The 24,110-nt window shown below is 43.5% G+C and overlaps 1 protein-coding gene and 1 pseudogene across 9 annotated transcripts in view; one reads left to right on the top strand and one right to left on the bottom strand.

Annotated features, from left to right (window-relative positions):
• The first annotated feature begins 699 nt into the window (after positions 1-699).
• Positions 700-3,093, top strand: LOC135522398 (complement C3-like; annotated as a pseudogene).
• Positions 3,094-16,951: 13,858 nt separating this feature from the next.
• LOC135522395 (MAP7 domain-containing protein 1-like) overlaps positions 16,952-24,110 on the bottom strand; it is a 71,110-nt gene continuing 63,951 nt past the window's right edge. For all 9 annotated transcript variants that reach the window (XM_064948596.1, XM_064948597.1, XM_064948599.1 and 6 more), the window contains 3 exons: positions 22,662-22,734; positions 21,382-21,617; positions 16,952-18,129 (listed from right to left, as the gene is read on the bottom strand). In XM_064948596.1, the coding sequence (XP_064804668.1) occupies positions 18,119-18,129; positions 21,382-21,617; positions 22,662-22,734 (320 nt within the window). In that variant the 3' untranslated portion in view covers positions 16,952-18,118. The remainder of the gene's footprint in view (positions 18,130-21,381; positions 21,618-22,661; positions 22,735-24,110) is intronic.

Genomic DNA, 24,110 nt, shown 5'->3' with positions numbered 1-24,110 from the left:
GTGTTCAGTAAATAGGTACATTGTTCCGGATTGTTTCAGCTAATTGTTCAACGTTAGTTGATTGCAAGCACTTTCATAGCAAAGCCATGATAACAAGATTATTTGAGAAATACATCATTATAGTACTGACTGTGTGTGTGTGTGTGTGTGTGTGTGTGTGTGTGTGTGTGTGTGTGTGTGTGTGTGTGTGTGTGTGTGTGTGTGTGTGTGTGTGTGTGTGTGTGTGTGTGTGTGTGTGTGTGTGTGTGTGTGTGTGTGTGTGTGTGTGTGTGTGTGATGCACCGAGCTCTCCTTGGCATTTAGGGTGTTTCTGTTGTTTTGACAGTGACTGTATCATGCATGACCAGTTGACTTGTCTTGATACCAGATCTGAACTAATGGAGTTAATTAGCTTCGGCTTTGATATGTCTCCATGTCTATTTGCTGATTAATAATATAACTTTTTTTGCCATTTTGTATTATTAAGTTGTTTGTTTCAGTAGCTAAATATAAATCACAGTAGTTCCACAGGTCCAGTACATTTCCAGCCTGTATATCTCTCTGGCAGATTTTGAGCTGTTTGTTTTGCTTAACAGTGGACTTTCCAACTCCTCTTATCAAGCCGGCTGGTTTCCCAACTCTACTGCTGGGAAGTAACGCACCCCACGGGGGATTCACCCCTGAAACTCAAAATATCACTTAACACTGTGGCATCAGCCAGAGAGCTGGCAATCACTGTGAAGACCAAGGATCCAGCGATCCTCCACAACAGACAGGCAGAGGCCACCATGAAGGCTCTCCCCTACAGAACTTCCACTGGGAACTTTCTCCATGTTGGGGTTTGTTCTCGTGAGTTGAAGATTGGAGACCCCATTAAGATCAATCTGAACCTGGGATCCACCAACATACAAATCCATGACATTACATACATGTTCCCGAGTAGAGGTCAGCTGGTGAAAAAAGACAGGGCAACGCGCTGTTGACACTGTCAGTGCCTGTCTCGTAGCATACTACCATGTGGGAGCAGCTGACCTGGTGGCAGACTCTGTCTGGGTTGACATCAAGGTCTCCTGCATGGGATCACTGAAAGTGACATCGACCAGGCCCAAGGCAGCCTATGAGCCTCGTAAGGCTTTCAGTCTAACCATCACTGGAGACCCGGGAGCGAAAGTAGGGCTGGTGGCTGTAGACAAGGGAGTCTACGTTCTCAACAGCAAACACTGTCTCACACAGACCAAGATATGGGACACAATAGAGAAGCATGATACAGGCTGTACAGCTGGAGGGGGAGCAGACAATATGGGGGTGTTCTACGATGCTGGTCTGGTATTTGAGACCAACACTGCTAAAGGGACTGGGATCAGAACAGACCCCAGCTGTTAGTCCTGTTAGTTCTAGGCGGAGGCGAGCAGTGACCATCAGTGACGGCATCACTAGTATGGCCAGTAAGTACAATGGTCTGGCCAAGGTGTGTTGTGTGGACGGGATGAGGGACAACACCATGGGATATACCTGTGACAGACGGACCCAGTACATCTCAGATGGGGACGTCTGCGTAAAAGCCTTCCTTGTCTGCTGCACTGAGATGGCCTCCAAGAAGATGGCCTCCCTGAAAGCTGGATGTGGGAGGACACCAATCTTCCTGAATGTCCTGCCCAAGACAAGCACTGCGAGTCCACATCTGTAATAAGGAACATCTTCCCAAAGGATTCCATCACCACCTGGCAAATAACAGCCGGTCTAAAACTCATGGTATCTGTGTGGCAGATCCGTTTGAGATGATAGTTCTAAAGGAGTTCTTCATCGACCTCAAGCTGCCCTACTCAGTCGTCCGCAATGAACAGCTGGAGGTCAAAGCAAACCTCCACAACAACAGCAAAGACCCCATCACTGTGTGTGTGGAGCTGATGGAGAATGACGAGGTGTGCAGCTCGGCAAGCAAGAAGGGTAAGTACAGGCAGGAAGTGAACATGGATGCCATGTCCACCCGGGTTGTCCCCTATGTCATCATCCCTATGAAGCTGGGCATGTACTCCATTGAGGTCAAGGCATCTGTGAAAAACTCTGACAGCAATGACGAGGTGAAGAGGGATCTGCGTGTTGTGGCTGAGGGAGTGCTGGTCAAGAAGGAAACCAACATACTCCTGAACCCGGCTAAACATGGTGGTGAGCAGACGTCACACATACCCAGTGAAGTTCCCCGGAACCAGGTGCCAAACTCTGATGCTTACACACTGATCAGTCTGACAGGTGGAGAGCAGACCAGGGGGCTGGTGGAGCAGGCCATCAGTGGAGACTCTCTGGGCAGTCTGATAGTTCAGCCAGTCGGATCTGGGGAACAGAACATGTTCTACATGACCCTGCCTGTCATTGCTACACACTACCTAGACAACACCAAAAAGTGGGAGGATATTGGCCTGGACAGACGGAACACAGCCATCAAGTACATCAACATTGGTTACCAACATGAGCTGGCCTATCGCAAAGAAGATGGCTCCTACGCTGCCTGGGTCAGCAGACAGAGCAGCACCTGGCTGACAGCATACGTGGTGAAGGTGTTTGCCATGTCCAGTACATTAATCAGTGTTCAGGAAAATGTGCTCTGTACTGCTGTCAAGTGGCTGATCCTGAACACACAACAGCCAGATGGCATCTTCAATGAGTTTGCTCCTGTCGTTCACGCAGAGATAATGGGTAACATGATGGGATCGGACAATTACGCCTCCATGACAGCTTTTGTTCTCATCGCCATGCAGGAAGCACACTCACTGAGTGAGCAGTATGTCAACAGCCTACAAGACAGCATGGTTAAAGCAGTAGTGTACCTCGAGAAGCGTCTGCCCCACCTGACGAACCCCTATGCTGTAGCTATGACCTCCTATGCTCTGGCCAATGCAGGGAAACTCAACAAGGAGACCCTATTGAAGTTCGCCTCTCCACAGCTGGACCACTGGCCAGTCCCTGGTGTTCACCAGTACACGCTGGAGGCCACCTCGTACTCCCTGTTTGCCCTGGTCAAGCTTTGACCTCTCTGTCACCCTCACTAAGATGGACAAAACAAGTCACGAGGATGCCAAGGAGTCATTTATGCTGACTATTGAGGTGTTGTATAAGAACTCAGAGAGAGATGCGACCATGTCTATTCTGGACATCGGCTTGCTGACCGGCTTCATTGTAGACACAGACGATCTGAAAAGGTTGTACAATGGGAGGGAGCGCTACATAGAGAAGTTTGAGATGGACAAAATATCCTTTAAGATCCACAGAGTACAGGAAGTGGGAGTTCTTCAGCCAGCTGCCGTCTCTATATATGAATACTACAACCAGATGAACTGTGTGAAGTTCTACCACCCACAGAGGGAAGGTGGTACTCTGAGCAGACTGTCTCTTGGAGATGTGTGCACGTGTGCGGAAGAGAGCTGCAGTATGCAGAAGAAAGATGAGCCAGATGTCAACCGCAGCACTACGGTGGTGTCCTAGGAGAACAGACATGGATAGAGTACTGGCCCTCACAACAAGAGTGCACATCCAGAGACTACAGAGAAGTCTGTCTGGGCATTGATGAGTTCATCAACCAGATCACAACCTTCGGCTGCCCTGTTTAGTTTCTCTTCTTGCTTTGTTAAATGTACATTTTTGTAACATTGCAATCCAGGTTGCATGCCCTGTCATAACTCATTGTAACCTATAGAGTGTATGGAGATGAGTTTGCCCACTTGGAATATATTCTGTTAGTAATTGACCAGTAAATTATGTACACCGTGTATAACAAAAAATATATATCTTTAAAGTTAAAATATGATGATGACAACTGCAAATGGCACACTTATACATTTAAGTGTATATCGTCATTGATTACATTGACATAGTAACATTTCCATGGCTTTATTTTTGCCCTAAAATGACCCTGTCTGCTGTAATAAGCATTAAATAAAGCATTAAAAAACGTATTGTCTCTTTCCTTTGTTTGCATATCACCAGTCATTGTGGGGATTTAATTGTTTATTTTAAACACAAAAAAAGACATTTAAGTTTAAGGTTGAGTGGGATGGTAACTGTTTTTGTTCACTATTTGAGCACCAAAATGTCCAAATATCTCATTCTGGTTGTCACGCCCTGGTCTTAGTATTTTGTGTTTTCTATATTATTTTGGTCAGGCCAGGGTGTGACATGGGTTATTTATGTGGTGTGTTTTGTCTAGGTTTTTTTTATAGGTCATGGGATTGTGGTTAGTGGGGTTGTCTAGAAAAGTCTATGGTTGCCTGGAGTGGTTCTCAATCAGAGGCAGGTGTTTATCGTTTTCTCTGATTGGGAACCATATTTAGGCAGCCATATTGTTTGAGTGTTTCGTGGATGATTGTTCCTGTCTCTGTGTTAGTTTGCACCAGAATAGGCTGGCGACGGTTTTGTATTGTTCGTGTTTATCTTTTATTAAACATGTATCGAAATAACCACGCCTCATTTTGGTCTGTTTCTCCTTCACCGGAATAAAACCTTAACACTAGTCCATATGGCAAGTCAGTCAGAGTACTATATATCTTTCAGCACTTCATCATTGTTTTTACCAAATGCGATCAGGATTAGCAAACATTTTCTCCTGCCCCATGTGGCACTAAGCAAATAAGTTGTACTGTATACAAATCAGTCAGGGTAATAGACACTTTCATCACTACTTTTACTGATGTGGAAACTTGTTTTTATAGAAAGAAACAAGAATTTATAATCAGGGGTTAATTTATTATGAGCAAGGTTTTGACATTAGGGGTGAAACAAGGGACACTGACCCTTACCAGGAGGAAGTGTGTCTCCGTCATTGAGCTTTTGTTTTACAGACATGTCGTCATGGGGGATATGTAGTATGTATTTTAGCAAACAGTTGTAGTGGGATCACACACACTGATGCTGAACATTTCGTGTAAGCCTTGGGGATGACACAGCTGGAGTGGCTCTGAGTGTTTGAAGGACATTTCAGTCTCAATCAGTGAAGATTAAAGACAATATCAATCACCCCACATAATCCATAGCCCAACATCCTCACTCTCTTCCTGAACCCAGATGACAAAGCCTGGTGCTAACATGCGTCCTTTGTCGTGATCTTGTCAACATTCTGATTGTGTCCACATTTTTTGACAGGTGTAGACAATCGAAAAACACATTGTGAACTACTTGTAATCAGAACTTTCTGACCACATCCGGAGGTAGTCAGGCATGCATTGAATATTTTGTATAATTGTTTTTAACCTTTATTCAACTTGGCAAGTCGGTTATTTACAATGACGGCCTACACTGCATTGTATCTGAACATCTTACAAGTGTGCAGATCTGGTTGGTCAAACAATATAACTCATCAATATACTTTAGCAAAAGTAAAATGATTGACTAAGCATGACATTTTGAAACTATCTCTCTTTAATTTATATAACTGGGCAAGTCAGTTAAGAACAAATTCTTATTTTCAATGACGGCCTAGGAACAGTCTGCCTTGTTCAGGGGTAGAACAACAGTTTTTTTTTTCTACCTTGTCAGCTCAGAATTCGATCTTGTAAACTTTCAGTTACAAGTCCAACGCTTTAACCACTAGGCTACCTGCCCATGGAAGGACCAGGAAATCTGGTCACAATGCCGAGAGAATTATTTTAACAAACCAAACACAATGGTAAATCTAAGCGCAGGTAATATTGCTACAGGTTCAGGGTTGTGTCAAAAATATTTTTGCTATTTTCCCTATCATAATTATTGGCTCACTTGCTGGAGTTGGGCTGGGTTTTGATTAATTAAAAAGTTGTCAGTGTGTCGAGGCTTGGCCCCTCACTGGCCAATCAGAACATGCTCCATTGGGAAATATGTGGTTGCTTGAGGTTGTGTATTTACAGTTTTTTTATGTATTACCATGGAATCAACTCCAATTCTAATGTTAGTCCATTATAGTGTGTTAAATGACTTAAATGTAATGTAATGTTAAATTGCTTACATAAACGGAATAATAAACTATAGACCTATCCTATCTTTGCCAAATAGGCTAACTAGAACCAGTTTGCACATTGTTCTAAGTAGTTGCATGGCCTCAATCTCATTCACACTGATATAGGGGCAAGGCCTACTGTAAACTGCATTATGGCTGAGCATGGACATGCCAAATATTGTCAATAGGCAAGATTAAATTCATTACTGATGAGGCCTAAAAAGAGAACAAATAATTCTAATCAAAACGAAACAAATTGTTTTAAATAGGAAAATGGTATGTTACAATCAATGTCATTGTTTCAACGTCATAGCTTGAGTAAAATAACATACAGTACCAGTCAAAAGTTTGGACCCAACTACTATTTCAAGTGTTTGTCTGTATTTTTACTATTATCTACATTGTATAATAACAGTGAAACATCAAAACTATTAAATAACACATGGAATCATGTAGTAAGCAAAAAAGTGTTCAACAAATCTAAATATATTTTAGATTTGACATTCCATATTAGCCACCCTTTGCCTCAATGACAACTTTGCACACTCTTGGCATTGTCTCAACCAGCTTCACCTAGAATGCATTTCAATTAACAGGTATTTTTATTTTATTTTATCTTTATTTAACTAAGCAAGTCAGTTAAGAACAAATTCTAGGAACAGTGGGTTAACTTCTTTGTTCAGGGGCAGAACGACACATTTTACCTTGTCATCTTTCGGTAACAAGTTCAGCGCTTTAACCACTAGGCTGCCTGCCTTGTTAAAAGTTAGTTTGTGGAATTTCTTTCCTTCTTAATGAGTTTGAGCCAATCAGTTGTGTTGTGACAAGATAGGGTTGGATACAGAAGATAGCCCACAAAGGTCTCCGCCACGGCACAACCCAAGGGGGGGCGTCAACCCAGACAGGAAGATCACATCAGTGACTCAACCCACTCAAGTGACACACCCCTCTTAGGGACGGCATGGAAGAGCACCAGTAATCCAGTGACTCAGCCCCTGTAATAGGGTTAGAGGCAGAGAATCCCAGTGGAAAGAGGGGAACCGGCCAGGCAGAGACAGCAAGGGCGGTTCATTGCTCCAGAGCCTTTCCTTTCACCTTCACACTCCTTGGTCAGACTACACTCAATCATATGACCCACTGAAGAGATGAGTCTTCAGTAAAGACTTAAAGGTTGAGACCGAGTTTGCGTCTCTCACATGGGTAGGCAGACCATTCCATAAAAATGGAGCTCTATAGGAGAAAGCTTAGAAATTCTAGGGACAGTAAGGAGGCCTGCGTCTTGTGACCGTAGCGTACGTGTAGGTATGTACGGCAGGACCAAATCAGAGAGATAGGTAGGAGCAAGCCCATGTAATGCTCTGTAGGTTAGTAGTAAAACCTTGAAATCAGCCTTTGCCTTGAGAGGAAGCCAGTGTAGGTGTTACGGGATTCTTCTGATGAAGGAGAGGAGGACCAAAATGCAGCGTGGTTGAAATTCATGTTTGTTTTTAATAAGAAAAATATACATGAATAAACTACAAAACCAACAACCGTGTAAACCCGAAACAGTCCCGTGTGACACAAACACTGACACAGGAGACAATCACCCACAAAACCCAACACCAAACATGCTACCTAAATATGGTTCCCAATCAGAGACAATGACTAACACCTGCCTCTGATTGAGAACCATATCAGGCCAAACACAGAAACAGACAAACTAGACACACAACATAGAATGCCCACTCAGATCACACCCTGACCAAACAAAACATAGAAATATACAAAGCAAACTATGGTCAGGGTGTGACAGTAGGGAGGCGAGCACTGGAGTAATATGATCAAATTCTTTGGTTCTAGTCAGGATTCTAGCAGCCGTATTTAGCACTAACTGAAGTTAATTAGGTGCTTTAACTGGGTTGCCGGAAAGTATAGCATTGCAGTAGTCTAACCTAGAAGTAACAAAAGCATGGATGAATTTTTCTGCATCATTTTTGGACAGAAAGTTTCTGATTTTTGCAATGTTACGTAGATGGAAAAAAGCTGTCCTTGAAATGTCTTGATATGTTCTTCAAAATAGAGATCAGGTCCAGAGTATTGCCGAGGTCCTTCACAGTTTTATTTGAGACGACTGTACAACCATTAAGATTAAATGTGAGATTCAACAGAAGATCTCTTTGTTTCTCGGGACCTAGAACAAGCATCTCTGTTTTGTCCGAGTTTAAAAGTAGAACGTTTGCAGCCATCCACTTCCTTATGTCTGAAACACAGGCTTCTAGTGAGGGCAATTTTGGGGCTTCACCATGTTTCATTGAAATGTACAGCTGTGTGTCATCCGCATAGCAGTGAAAGTTAACATTATGTTTTCGAATTACATCCCCAAAAGGTAAAATATATAGTGAAAACAATAGTGGTCCTAAAACGGAACCTTGAGGAAGACCGAAATGTACAGTTGATTTGTCAGAGGATAAACCATTCACAGAGACAAACTGATATCTTTCCGACAGATAAGATCTAAACCAGGCCAGAACTTGTCTGTGTAGACTAATTTGGGTTTCCAATCTCTCCAAAAGAATGTGGTGATCGATGGTATCAAAAGCAGCACTAAGGTCTAGGAGCATGAGGACAGATGCAAAGCCTCGGTCTGATTTACCACCTTCACAAGTGCAGTCCCAGTGCTATGATGGGGTCTAAAACCAGATTGAAGCATTTCGTATACATTGTTTGTCTTCAGGAAGGCAGTGAGTTGATGCGCAACAGCCTTTTCTAAAAAATAATTGAGAGGAATGGAAGATTCGATATAGGCCGATAGTTTTTTATATTTTCTGGGTCAAGGTTTGGCTTTTTCAAGAGAGGCTTTATTACTGCCACTTTTAGCCGTTTATTATGTTCAAAATAGGAGGGCCAAGCACATGAAGCAGCTCTTTCAGTAGTTAAGTTGGAATAGGGTCCAGTATGCAGCTTGAAGATTTAGAGGCCATGATTATTTTCATCATTGTATCAAGTGATGTAGTACTAAAACACTTGAGTGTCTCGCTTGATCCTCGGTCCTGGCAGAGTTGTGCAGACTCAGGACAAATAAGCTTTGAAGGAATACACAGATTTAAATAGGAGTCCGTAATTTGCTTTCTAATTATCCTGATCTTTTCCTCAAAGAAGTTCATGAATTTATTACTGCTGAAGTGAAAGCCATCCTCTCTTGGGGAATGGTGATTTTTAGTTAGCTTTGCAACAGTATCAGAAATAAATTTCAGATTGTTCTTATTTTCCTCAATTAAGTTGGAAAAATAGGATGATCGAGCAGCAGTAAGGGCTCTTCGATACTGCACGTTACTGTCTTTCCAAGCTAGTCGGAAGACTTCCAGTTTGGTGTGGCACCATTTCCATTCCAATTTTCTGGAAGCTTGCTTCAGAGCTCGGGTATTTTATGTATACCAGGGAGCTAGTTTCTTATGAGAAATGTTTTTAGTTTTTAGGGGAGCAACTGCATCTACAGTATTGCACAAGGTTAAATTGAGTTCCTCAGTTAGGTGGTTAACGGAGTCTGGAAGGGCATCAATGAATCTTTGTGTTGTCTGTGAATTTATAACACAACTTTTGATGCTCCTTGGTTGGGGTCTGAGCAGATTATTTGTTGCAATTGCAAACGTAATAAAATGGTGGTCCGATAGTCCAGGATTATGAGGAAAAACATTATGATCCACAACATTTATTCCATGGGACAAAACTAGGTCCAGAGTATGACTGTGACAGTGAGTAGGTCCAGAGACATTTTGGACAAAACCCACTGAGTCAATGATGGCTCGGAAAGCCTTTTGGAGTGGGTCTGTGGACTTTTCCATGTGAATATTAAAGTCACCAAAAATTAGAATATTATCTGCTATGACTACAAGGTCCGATAGGAATTCAGGGAACTCAATGAGGAACGCTGTATATGGCCCAGGAGGCCTGTAAACAGTAGCTATAAAAAGTGATTGAGTAGGCTGCATAGATTTCATGACTAGAAGCTCAAAAGACAAAAACGTCATTTTTTGTTGTTGTAAATTTGTAAATTTGCTATCGTAAATGTTAGCAACACCTCCGCCTTTGCGGGATGCACGGGGGATATGGTCACTATTGTAACCAGGAGGTGAGACCTCATTTAACACAGTAAATTCATCAGGCTTAAGCCATGTTTCAGTCAGGCCAATCACATCAAGATTATGATCAGTGATTAGTTCATTGACTATAATTGCCTTTGAAGTAAGGGATCTAACATTAAGTAGCCCTATTTTGAGATGTGCGGTATCACGATCTCTTTCAATAATGACAGGAATGGAGGAGGTCTTTATCCTAGTGACATTGCTAAGGCGAACACTGCCATGTTTAGTTTTGCCCAACCCAGGTCGAGGCACAGACACGGTCTCAATGGGGACTAACAGCCTGCTGCCTGGCCTGCACCCTATTTCATTGTGGAGCTAGAGGAGTTAGAGCCCTGTCTATGTTGGTAGATAAGATGAGTGCACCCCTCCAGCTAGGATGGAGTCCGTCACTCCTCAGCAGGTCAGGCTTAGTCCTGTTTGTGGGTGAGTCCCAGAAACAGGGACAATTATCTACAAATTCTATCTTTTGGGAGGGGCAGAAAACAGTTTTCAACCAGCGATTGAGTTGTGAGACTCTGCTGTAGAGCTCATCACTCCCCCTAACTGGGAGGGGGCCAGAGACAATTACTCGATGCCGACACATCTTTTTAGCTGATTTACACGCTGAAGCTATGTTGCGCTTGGTGACCTCTGACTGTTTCATCCTAACATCGTTGGTGCCGACGTGGATAACAATATCCACACAGGAAACTGTTGAGCGTGAAAAACCCAGCAGCGTTGCAGTTCTTGACACAAATTGGTGCGCCTGGCACCTACTATCATACCCCGTTTAAAAGGCACTTAAATCTTTGGTCTTGCCCATTCACCTTCTGAATGGAACACATACACAATCCCTGTTTCAATTAAAGGCTTAAAAATACTTCTTTAACCTGTCTCCTCCCCTTCATCTATAATGATTTAACAAGTGATATAAGGGATCATAGCTTTCACCAGGATTCACCTCGTCAGTCTATGTCATGGGAAAAGCAGGTTTTGTATAATGAATACAGAATGAAAACAATTTTTACATTTCTATGTGGAATCTTCAACGCAATTTCTGCTTATACATTGTTCTGATGATTATGTTGGAATTAGATGGATGGAACAACCTGTTAGGTAGGTTAAGTAAATGTATTTAAGTTGAAGTTTATCCCCATTCAATGTTTACAACACCGGTTGAAATTAGATGAAAACAGTACTATTTGATGACTCTTTTTATCCAATGTATTTCCCACACTGATTCCATGTCACAATATGTTGACAAATTACATTGAAATAATGTTGATTCAACCAGTGTGTGCCCAGGGGGGAAGGTCCAGGGGCTCAATCTGATGTGGTTAAGGAGATAGAAGGTACTTCCAGTTTCATTGAAATACTTAGCATCAGAGTTGGCCGGCCTACTCCTGCACCCTCCCTCCGGCGCTCGACGTCGCCGGTCTACTCACCACCAGTCCTGGCAACCCACATTCGCACACCTGCTCCCCATCGTTAAGCACACCTGGACTTCATTACTCTCCCTTCATTTAGCCCTCACCTACTTGAGTCATCAGGCAGTATAGGTTCTGTGTTCATGTCCAGACGCTGCTCTTGTTTTGTAACGCGCTATGTTCGTTATTATTAAACTCACCATCTGCACCTGCTTCCTGGCTCCCTTTGTTGTCGTTACAGTAGCCTGCTACAGTACTAATGTGCAGTGCAGTATGGTTGATACCCAACTATCCCTGGGAACTGAAAATAACCACAGCCTCTGGCAAAATTGAAGCCTGAGGCTGTGCTGGGCTAACGGGTGGGGATGTCGTAAACCGTGTCCACTGTCAGTGCCGAAATTAAGAGACAAACAGATCCAGCAAATCAAGGCTGCGTCACCGACTGAATTCGAGACGTGATATTGATATAACCATGGTATATGGTGCAGAGAGTCAGTGACAGCATTGAGCCGGGCTCCACAAGGGTGCAAAAAGGGGCTTAGCCCCCTCAGTTGAAACTTCTGCCACCTCAGTTTACATTTTCTGAAATCTGCATCTGTGCTGTATCAGCGTCGTGAAGAGTGTGTATGTTTATGTATAGGGGTGCTATGGAAAGCCACTGGGTGGCTAGGTATGACGCTGCTCATCTAGGGTAGGCTATGTGAATAACGTGATACTCCTCCGCCTGTAATATTTGATTTAGATTTATAAGGACGGGGTCAAGTTTACAGTTGAAGCTGCTTCACTCAACTCTGCCTCACCATTCCAGTTTAGTACGCGTTTTAGCAAGCTGTAAAAGGCGTTAGTGTTATTAGCCTATTTCGCTCTAACCAGCTAATCTGCCACTGCCACAATGGATATCAGAAATCAAACCACTGAGGCAGCCGCCGAGCCCAGCAATGTTGATGCTGCCGAGCTCCAGCTAGCCTTCCGCTAGTGCCGCCAAGATAATGGCTCCACAGCCTGCTCCACTTACAACTGTTACTGATGATCTTGGAAAAGAGGAGCAAGCCCAAGTTAGCCTATAGAATCCTACTCTAGCCGCAGGTTTTCTGTAAAAAAAAATGTTTCATTTAGTAGCATCTGGTTCATAGGAAGAGAGTGGCTGAAATACTCGGTTACTGCAGATGCATCACTTCTTGGTCAAAAGCACTCAATGGTCTCATCATTTGAATTTAAATGTTTATTGTGGTATAGCGTGATATAAGAAGAATTCAATATAATTCCAATGCAAGAACCCAAATGGGTATAGCAAAATATCGTTCTATTTCATCATAGAAATAGATAGCCTACATTTCTATTTTTATGGTAGTCTATTGCTTTTCGTGGTTGTAAGTGGAACTGTACATAATGAAAACATGTTTCTGGTAGGTCGCCATTGCTTAATTGATGACGTTGGTGGGATGAATTTGATCCACAGAAGTGTATTGGGCCATATTACAATGTGTTGCTGAACTAATGAGCTGCATGATTTCCCATGTTTTAACTTTTTTAGGATAAGGGGCAGCATTCGGGATGAAAAGCGTGCCCAAAGTAAACTACATGCTACTCAGGCCCAGAAGCTAGGATATGCATATAATTGGTAGATTATATGAAGAAGAGACTTACTTGGGCCAAGAAACACGAGCAATAGACATTAGGCCGGTGGAAATCTGTCCTTTGGTCTGATGAGTCCAAATTTGAGATTTTTGGTTCCAACTGCTGTGTCTTTGTGAGACGCAGAGTAGATGAATGGATGATCTCCGCATGTGTGGTTACATCCGTGAAGCATGGAAGAGAAGTTGTGATGTTGTGGGGGTGCTTTGCTGGTGACACTGTCTGTGATTTATTTTGAATTCAAAGCACACTTAACCAGCATGGCTACCACAGCTTTCTGCAGCGATACGCCATCCCATCTGGTTTGCGCTTAGTGGGACATTAATTTGTTTTTCAACAGGACAATGACCCAACACACCTCCAGGCAGTGTAAGGGCTATTTGACCAAGAAGGAGTGTGATGGAGTGCTGCATCAGATGACCTGGCCTCTACAGTCACCCGACCTCAACCCAATTCAGATGTTTTGGGATAAGTTGGATCGCAGACTGAAGGAAAAGCAGCCAACAAAAGTGATCAGCATATGTAGGAACTCCTTCAAGACCCTGTCGAAAAGCATTCCAGGCGAAGCTGATTGAGAAAAGAGTGCCACTAGTGTGCAATGCTGTCATCGAGGTAAAGGGTGGCTACTTTGAAGAATCTAAAATATATTTAGATTTTTTAAAACATTTTTCTGTTTACTATATAATTCCATATGTTATTTCATTCTACAATGTAGAAAATAATAAAAATAAAGAAAAATGCTTGAATATGTAGGTTTGTCCAAACTTTTGATGTCTATACAGCATATGCTTCCCTTCTCAACAACACCTGTCTGTTCTAACTTAAAACCAATATGCTTGTATCCACTCTATACATCAACCCCAGAGGTCCACACTCCTCATCAAAGAGTGCCCAAGAATGTGCCTGCATGAAAATCAACTCCAAAAGTTGCGTCAATGCTCCAGCTGATACCTTTCTAGAGTCAGCTACTTTGTGACCACTGTGGTTGGGCCACCCCCATGGAATGTGGGCCCTGAGACCTCTCAATCAGCAACTCCATAACAACAGGCACTGTAGGGAGGTGATAGGTTCTAGTGTGAGTGTGTGTGTGCATGCGTGTGTGATCGGGTTTGGGGCAGCTGTTAGAAACCCTTGTCTCTCGTCAGAGCAGTTGAGAGGCCAGGTCAACTTGGAGGTGGAACAGCATCTCCAGGGATAAAGAAATGGGCTTATTTGGAGTGCCTGCCTTTCTGTGGCCTGCCATTAATGTGTTGCCATCAGATAGCAGCTGTGTTAAGGGGTCCTGTTGTTGTTGCTGAGCAGATAAAGGGTGCAATGTACTGTATTAGGGGTGTATGTGTGGTCTCTAGTTTTTCATGGTTCAGATGCAAGCATGGCTTGACCCCTCACTGACCTGTCTACCTCATTAAATCCGGCAGGCACAGACGACACATTTGCGCTTCCACACCGTTTACAAGATTCCAGGGGTCAAAAGGTGCAGGGGGTTTACGACAAGAACAACAGCGGATGCAAGTTGCACCACTTCGTGAATGGGAAGTGAGGTAGACATGACTGCCAAAGGCATCAGGCTTTTTACAGTATTTGGATAGGTTATGGTAGAATAACAGACAACCAATTGTTTGTCTGAGAATACCCAGATAAGATAACAAGCAAAGTCGTAGAGGACTGAATAAGCTCGGTTAATTCTTGCTTTACCGTTCTCTATAAGGCTAACTCTTATGGCCTCTCCACCCTGTGAACAGGAATGCGATCTAAGAATAGGGTTGATATGGCAACATCTCCAGTACACCTATCAGCAGGCAGGCTGGGCAGCTCTCCGTCCGCTGATGAGGAGATAATAGACCAATAGATCAAAGTGATGTTGCCAAATCTGCGCCGCCGCTATGTCACCCAGCCCTGCTATCCCAGGAGTGAGTGGCATGCCCTAACTCTGACCGACAGGCACCTTTATCCTGCTCCATGTCCGTCAGAGCCTCGTAAATCTAACGAACACACACTCTCTCACTCACACACAAACACGCACAAACACCCACACCGCACACACACACCACACCACACACTCTCTTTCTCTCTCTCATGCACACATACCTCCTCCTCTTTTCACCCTCCATTCTCTGAGAATTCATTCAGCATCTTGGCATTGCCCACTGCCCCTTCCATTACTCATTACTTGTCTGCTGACATTCGCCTAAAAATAGTTGCCCCTCGCCCTCTAGGCAGCACTAGGGGCAAACTGGGTCTTGACTAAGTGGATGAAGAGAGGGAACACACTAAAGCTTGGCTATAACATTTCTATTGAAAGTTTTATGACTGTCTTTTAGATGTTTGGGATTTGAATGTGTGAATCGCTATCTCTCTATGACACACAGTCTCTTTATCTGGTTTTGCTGGTAGGCTACATCATTGACTGAGAGCAATGGAGGCTGGCGGGAGGAGCTATAGGAGGACGGGCTCATTGTAATGGCTGGAATGGAATAAACGGAACGGTGTCAAACGTATGGAAACCACATTTGACTCCGTTCCATTCATTCCATTCCAACCATTACAATGACTCCGTCCTCCTATAGCTCCACCCACCAGCCTCCACTGACTGAGAGAGTGAACATGTGTGGGCAAATGTGATCTGTGGTTTGACATCTCTGTGTTGCTGGGCTGCCCTCTGCTGGGCCGGATGAATACAGCTGTTAAATAGATTTTCTAGTGTCTATTCTAATCTAAGCAACTGCGTCAGTCGGCTAGATGTTATCCCAGTGAGATAAGATTTATACGGTTAGATCATGTGCTCGTAAAAAGACGAGCCATCTAGTTTATACTCTACAGGGACACGTATCATTCTATCAATATTCACTGATCCAACTAGACAGGGGAAGTTAAGTCAATAAGAAAACCATTACATCATTGTTCCAAGACATGAATCAGGCCATACCCGAGTAACCAAACTAAATGTGATTCAAAGATAGAGAAGAGATTCTCAAAACATTACAGTGACTTCGAAACACACCAGTAGTGCGGGGAAGACACCTCTGTGTTTGGGTTAATAAGTCAAACATACTTCTGCCAAGCCAAGTCCATTAGTGTCTTGCATTAAGTCATTGTCATTAGACTCGCCAAGGTGCATTAGCAGATATAAGTCTTATTAGTCAAATGAGAGTTGCGCGTGATGATCAGTACGGCATGCGTTTACGTTGGGGAGCGGAGGGACATAAATCGGGCTGGTAATATAGTCCAGCTGCTTTGCAGGGAAAACAAATTGCGAACAGCAAATGACGAGCGTTCATCAACATTGTCAGCCCCCCTCTCACCACCAGAATGTGGGAGCAGTGATGTGGTAAGAGCATGGGAGACATGAACACCCACTGGGCTTTGGGAAAAGAATACCAAATTGAAGGGGACAGCTGAGCTAAGTCACTGTACCCCCCCTAAAAGATAGTCAGTCTCTCTCTCTCAAAACCATCTCCAGATCTGGTTTTCTGGTGGTTGTGTGGCATTGTATTTGGTTGCTAAGGCTGTCAACAGTGTGTCTAAATGAGTTGGCATTGGACTTTGAAGGCCAGCTTAAAAGGGGGAAATATTTCCTAAATGTTCTACTTGGTGAAACGTCATGCGTTTTGTTCGATTTGTCTGTTTGATAAATGACAGACATTCAAAGAATCAATGAGCACATTCAACCTAAACACAGTCTACGGTGTGTCTGTCTTTTCAGTCTCGCCCGTTTTGTAACAGTAGTGTTTTCTTGGTCGTATTTTTGCTGGTTTCGAGTGTCATTCCAAATCTCATCCATCCAGATTTTGGATAGACTATATACAAAAGACAAGAACAAAAAAACGAAAGAAAACTAAACCACAGACTACTGGACAACAATGTTCTCTTTAATAAGACTCCCGATACTCCCTCTGACCCTTCAATACACAACAAAATGTATTTATAGCATATACACACACCAGCATTTCATTTTCAAACACATTAGAATCTGGAATTTCGATGGGAGGTGGCAGCATATCATGCTTCTTGCTCAGGTTGAGAAAAAAAACTAAACTGTACTGATTTTTAAAATGGTGGGATGGGATGCCCTTGTGTACATTGTTTCAACACTGATTAAACTGAATGGATCACTGATTTGACCCAAGGCTTTACCAATCCTGAATCTGGAGTACCCATGTGTGTGCTGTTTTTCGTTCAACTGATCCCTTATTCATTTCTGTAGCGCTCCTTGACGCTGTGCTGCAACAATGTAATTCTTACATTGTCAAAACGCTGTCAAACGTCTTCTTCAGTATTTTGGAGACATTCTATTTGCAGTGTAGCTCCATTTACAGAACATTTACAAATATGTTTATAGAGACCATATCATTACATTTCCAATACATATTAGTTACTGGGAAAACCTTGAAAGGCAGGAGTTAAGTAAACATTGGGATTCCTTTCATAAATTCACACACAATTTATTCCACAGACCCCTCCCTCATTTAGTCCAACTCTCAAGTTTTCATTTACATTATTCACATACAACTGTACCCAGTCCTTACATTTCTCTTAAATAAACTAAACATTAGAAACAAAAAGCCAACTCACTTCTCTTTCAACTTGTCAGCATAATAATATCAACAATTACTCATTTGTGTCAAATGTGTATTTTTTTACCCCCAGAGCTACTGAAATATACCATGGATGATACTGCTGTGGAAGAATTGATGCCGCGATATCTTCTACCATCTACAAATGGTAACACTGATGCACCCTGTCGGGTGGCGATGACGTCATATCCTGTTTTTGTGTTTTGCTTGTGTCTTTTTTGCAGAATGCAGAGTTGTTGCTTCTTCTTCATCTTCTGCCCTTTTCCCAGGGAAAGTTTATGTTTTTTTGGGCCTAGAAAGCAGTCTGTGATTGGTTTGGCACAGGTCATTGGGGATGTGCACCCTCGGGAAGAGGGGGGCCCTCTACCCGTACGAGTGGAGGCTGGATTCGGGAAGGTGCGGGAGGGGGGGCCTAAGAATCGCCTTTGTGAGTGGCACACCTCACAGGACCTCTGGAGAGATAATAAACGGAGAGGACAAGATGAGGGTCAGTTTCAACACAGTGGTACACCACACAACAAGAAAAAACACCAGAGATCCTAAATGGTGTCCATTGAATGCACCATCTGAATGGTGAGCCAAAATGGTCGCCAATTTGAGCATTTGTAAATGTGTGAGGAGGACCCACCCTCACTGTCCATGCTAAAGACGAGGCTTATAAGCCCTTGACCTGGCAACAATACTACATTTTAAAAGGTCCTGAGTGCATGTCACAAAGGGCATGAACCCATAAGGCTTTATAGGCTTGTTTTATAGGGAAATGAAGAGGCTAATCAAACCAAACAGCAGAGGCTTCAGGCTGAATCCTGACTCCTTTTAATGACGGACCATCAATGACCATTCAGTCGCCCATCATGTGAGTGAGTGATAGCTAGCTGGCGCTACGAGTGTGATAAACACATATGATGCTAACAGTAGCAATAGATTGACAGAGGCACCTGTCAGGCAACTAAACGGTCCACCACACTAGCTCACGAATATCGCCATTTGAACTAGCCCCCGGTGGTATGTTTAGAAATAAACATGTCCCCGATTCCCAATCTATGGAACTACATCATAACATTCAATCAGTGTCGATATATTAATCTCTCCAGTCACAAACCCCCAGCCCCACAGCCATAAACCAAATTACCCCTCCAAGTCATCATAGTAAGAGAGTGCGGGGTATGCAGACAGGGAAGATTAGAAATGTGATGGTAACTCGTGAAAGACTGTGACTTGAAGGCAGTGTGAGTGGCAGAGTGAATTCACTCTGATAAAAGTGGGTCATATTGTCAGAGCTCGTCTGGCTGCAGCTGGGTGACCCTCTTCTGTTTGCTTTGGATATAATATATGACCTGCTGGCAGGCTGACAGGTGGGGACTAAGCACTAGGGGGAGGGGCGAGGGACAGTAATACTGACCCCGCCGTGGGGTGAGGGTGATGGGGGTACATAACTGGGCCGGGGTCCTGTTTCCATTCCTGGCAGCTCGCTAGCTCCCCAACACTCAGGGAATTTGACACTGGGTGTTGAGCCTAGCGACCGGAGCTCTGGGAGTGAAAGCAGTCGGTATTAAGATACCTCACTCCCTCCGCCCCTCTGTGTCACCTTAGGCACTCTAGGGGCTGGAGGATTCCCCCTGCCACCTTCTATAGTGGGGAGAACAAGTATTTGATACACTGCCGATTTTGCAGGTGTTCCTACTTACAAAGCATGTAGAGGTCTGTAATTTGTAACATAGGTACACTTCAACTGTGAATGACGGAATCTAAAACAAAAATCCAGAAAATCACATTGTATGATTTTTAAGTAATTAATTTGCATTTTATTGCATGATATAAGTACTTGATCACCTACCAACCAGCAAGAATTCCGGCTCTCACAGACTTGTTAGTTTTTCTTTAAGAAGCCCTCCTGTTCTCCACTCATTACCTGAATAAAATACACCTGTCCACACACTCAATCAAACAGACTCCAACCTCTCCACAATGGCCAAGACCAGCGAGCTGTGTAAGAACATCAGGGATAAAATTGTAGACCTGCACAAGGCTGGGATGGGCTACAGGACAATAGGCAAGCAACAACAGTTGGTGCAATTATTAGAAAATGAAGAAGTGCAAGATGACGGTCAATCACCCTCGGTCTGGGGCTCCATGCAAGATCTCACCTTGTGGGGCATCAATGATCATGAGGAAGGTGAGGGATCAGCCCATAACTAGATGGCAGGACCTGGTCAATGACCTGAAGAGAGCTGGGACCACAGTCTCAAAGAAAACCATTAGTAACACACTACGCCGTCATTGATTAAAATCCTGCAGTGCATGCAAGTTCCCCTGCTCAAGCCAGCGCATGTCCAGGCCCGTCTGAAGTTTGCCAATGACCATCTGGATGATCCAGGTGAGGAATGGGAGAAGATCATGTGGTCTGATGAGACACAAAATAGAGCTTTTTGGTTTTAAACTCCACTCACTGTGTTTGGAGGAAGAAGAAGGATGACTACAACCCCAAGAACACCATCCCAACTATGAAGCATGGAGGTGGAAACATCATTCTTTGGGGATGCTTTTCTGCAAAGGGGACAGGACGACTGCACCGTATTGAGGGGAGGATGGATGGGGTTATGTATCGCGAGATCTTGGCCAACAACCTCCTTCCCTCAGTAAGAGCATTGAAGATGGGTCGTGGCTGGGTCTTCCAGCATGACAACGACCCGAAACACACAGTCAGGGCAACAAAGGAGTGGCTCATTAAGAAGCATCTCAAAGTCCTGGAGTGGCCTAGCCAGTTTCCAGACCTGAACCCAATAGAAAATCTTTGGAGGGAGCTGAAAGTTCGTATTGCCCAGCGACAGCCCCGAAACCTGAAGGATCTGGAGAAGGTCTGTATGGAGGAGTGGGCCAAAATCCCTGCTGCAGTGTGTGCAAACCTGGTCAAGAACTACAGGAAACGTATGATCTCTGTAATTGCAAACAAAGGTTTCTGTACAAAATATTAAGTTCTACTTTTCTGATGTATCAAATATGGATGTATCAAATATGTCATGCAATAAAATGCAAATTAATTTCTTTAAAAAATCATACAATGTGATTTTCTGGATTTTTGTAAAAAATATTTAAAAAATTACAGAAATATAAAAATTACAGACCTCTACATGATTTGTAAGTAGGAAACTTGCAAAATCGGCAGTGTATAAAATACTTGTTCTCCCCACTGTACCTCCCTTTCTCTCCCCCTCTCTTTCCCCAGGGACACTCACGTACGCACGGGTGACGACTTGCATCTAAGACGACACTAAACCAACCGGCTCAGTTGGACGGGTATTCGTTGCCAAGGACAACACTACGAACGCATGGCGCCTCTTTATGGCACGTTGTGAACCCTGGCCCTAATGTGAAAAGTCAACCATCAGAGCAGATGCGAGACCATTATTACTGATGTATTTGAACCACAGCTTAATCTATATTTAAGAACACTGTCAGGGGTTGAGGATACTCGGATAAGATTCCTTGCTTGAATCCCTGGAAATATTGGCACAGCTGATACAATATTATTAGGTTATGATGTCATTTGAGGGCGGTTTCCAAGACACAGATTAAGCCTAGTCTTAGACTGAAAAGCATGTTCAATGGAGATTCTCTATTCAAATGCATTTTAGTCCAAGACTTAGCATAATCGGTGTCCAGGAAACTGGCCCTTGGAGTTCCCTCTCTCTCTGTCTATGTACCTGCGACATGCTGAGGCTTCATGGGGCCCACTTTTTTCAGGAAGGGCTCATCACTTTCAAAGGCCAGGATTGGTTCAATGGGCATGTCACTCTCTGATTTTTCCCTCCCCCCGTTGCTGTTGTTGCCTTGATTGGCTAGCTGGATGACCTCCTCAAAGTGTGCGGTGTCCCCCTTGCTCGACAGACCATTCTCATGTCTGGCAGGCTGGACACCGTTGACCACATGGACCGTGGAGCTGTGGGAGGGTGAAACATGGTTAAAGACAAAAGGACTATGGCCCCAAGTGGTTCAGTTGCAGATTTTCCCCTCGGGCCTGTTCAGGAAGATGTAACATTATACTGTAGCTATAACGTAGAACAGAAATGATTGTCAGATAGATAGAACGATGACAGCAACATTCATAACGTTTCGCATCACTGAATACAACCCTGGTCTGCCCTCAGTGGCTAACTGAAGACCTCAAACCTTATATTACACTACCCCTCGAACAAAAAACATATTTCAATAGATAAATAAACAATATCTCTATTTTTCTATTGAACGCCTATGTACAGAGACTCTCTGTTTTCTTGGTTAGAAGGCCACCCATAGCACGTGTTCCAGCAGGTATATTTCACTGGTCAACCCCAAAGCCAACTCCTCCTTTGGACAACTTTCCTTCCAGTTCTCTGCAAAAATCACTGAAGCTGGAGTTTCATATCTCCCTCTCTAACTTTAAGCATCAGCTGTCAGAGCAGCTTACCTGATCACTGCACCTGTACACAGCCCACCCAACTACCTCATCCCAATATTGTTATTTATTTTTGCTCTTTTGCACCCCAGTATCCCTACTTGCACATCATCATCTGCAGATCTAACACTCCAGCGCTAATGATAAATTGTAATTATTTCTCCACTATGGCCTATTTATTGCCCTACCTCCCTAATCTTACTACATTTGCACACGCTGTACATAGATTTTTCTAATGTGTTATTGACAGCACGTTTGTTTCTGTGTAACTCTGTGTTGTTGTTTCTGTCGCACTGCTTTGCTTTATCTTGGACAGGTCGCAGTTGTAAATGAGAACTTGTTCTCAGCTGGCCTACCTGGTTAAATAAAGATGAATTTTAAAAAACTGTATCAAATAAAAAGGCATCCCAATACTTCTGGTTTCTGGTTTGCTTGTTTTCTAGCGTGCATGGTGGTCTTGTAAGAACGGTAGTGCACGGCTTGCTATTTTATATTTCTAACAGATATTCTGGACAAGAGGAAAAAGAGGACATGGTTTTTGAGCCTTACCTGTCTCTCAAACCACTATGGTCATTCTCTGTATTCTTGTTGATCTCTGGGCTTGGCTGGTAGTCAGCAAAGGCTGCGGAAACAAATAAAATCCACTGTGAAACACACACACACACACACGTGCAAGTACACACACAGTTCGCAGGGCCACCCTGAAGCAAGCACAGACAGTGCTATGACAATATGCAGGATGGATCCAACCAGTGCTGGATTCATGATTACATCCTTGGGCTGTGTGTGTGTGTGTGTGTGTGTGTGTGTGTGTGTGTGTGTGTGTGTGTGTGTGTGTGTGTGTGTGTGTATTGGTGCGTCCGTATTTGAGCATGTGGGTGCATGCGCGCACGTGTGAGTGTGTGTGAGTGTGTCCAAAGGCCTGATTGGAGAGGAGCAGCGCCACACAACTAGCCTGGACTCCCCACCACATCAGTGCCTCCAATAATGGTTTCCACCATACTGGAATCCTGACCACATGTACTCAAAACCCCTATCCCCATTTCCTACTCATCCTTCTCATCGGAAAATGTTGTGTGTGTGTGTGTGTGTGTCAAATGGGGATGGGATTGTATAAGTAGGAGTGATATGTGTGTGTCTTTGTCGTGTGAACACTGTATTTATTGTGTCTTATGTACACCTGGCTGCACAGTGACTGCCCCTGCCGCAACAATAAAGATAGAATAAGACGGAATTAAATTGACCGGCTAAATGTGGCGAGTCGTCCATTTACAGTCACTAAGCCAACCCTGCAATGCAATGCACTGACATGAGATATTCCCAGAAATGGAAAAGCCCCCAGACTGGGTTTGGACTGCAAACAATAAGCACACGCATGGGTTATACTGTCCTAAATGAAAGCAGTGGGGCTGGGATGCTAACAATAGTATTAAATAGTCTTCATATGAAAAGGGAACACAATGCAGACGGCGATGAAACCAAAGACAAAACATTGTAAATAACAGGAGGGAGGACAGGGACTGTTCACGGACCCTTTTATTCCATTTTGTCTGGAACTACAGCACTTCACGAGCAGCACTACATATTTATTTCATTCGTGCTTTTAGCCTAGTCTAATGAGATAATTGTGCTGCATATTTACATGGACTGTTTCTGACTCTGCATGTTCACATGTATGTTTATATTGTTTTACTGTTTGCGAGCTCTTACGAAACGGGTATTTTAGTACCTACAATTGGCTTAGATGAACTTGACTTGACAAAGCACTGAGGCTAAACTGTAGGGGTGAAAAGTAGAAGTTCAGTCCCTCCATTCTAAATCAATAAGATTCCTATTATATCGGAAGAGGTAGGGAATAGATCAGTGAGCTACTTCTTTTAATCCTATATATCGGGCCTAAACATAAACAACACACAGTCAGCTAAATCCTACTTTAAATTATGGGTGTGTAACTTGGAATTTGGCAATGTAGGCAATGGGGATTTGGATTTTTATTTT

Source organism: Oncorhynchus masou, chromosome 30 (genome assembly GCF_036934945.1).
Source record: "Oncorhynchus masou masou isolate Uvic2021 chromosome 30, UVic_Omas_1.1, whole genome shotgun sequence".
NCBI lineage: Eukaryota > Metazoa > Chordata > Actinopteri > Salmoniformes > Salmonidae > Oncorhynchus > Oncorhynchus masou.
Note: the sequence above shows the minus strand (reverse complement) of the source record. Positions and strands in the feature narration are given on the sequence as shown.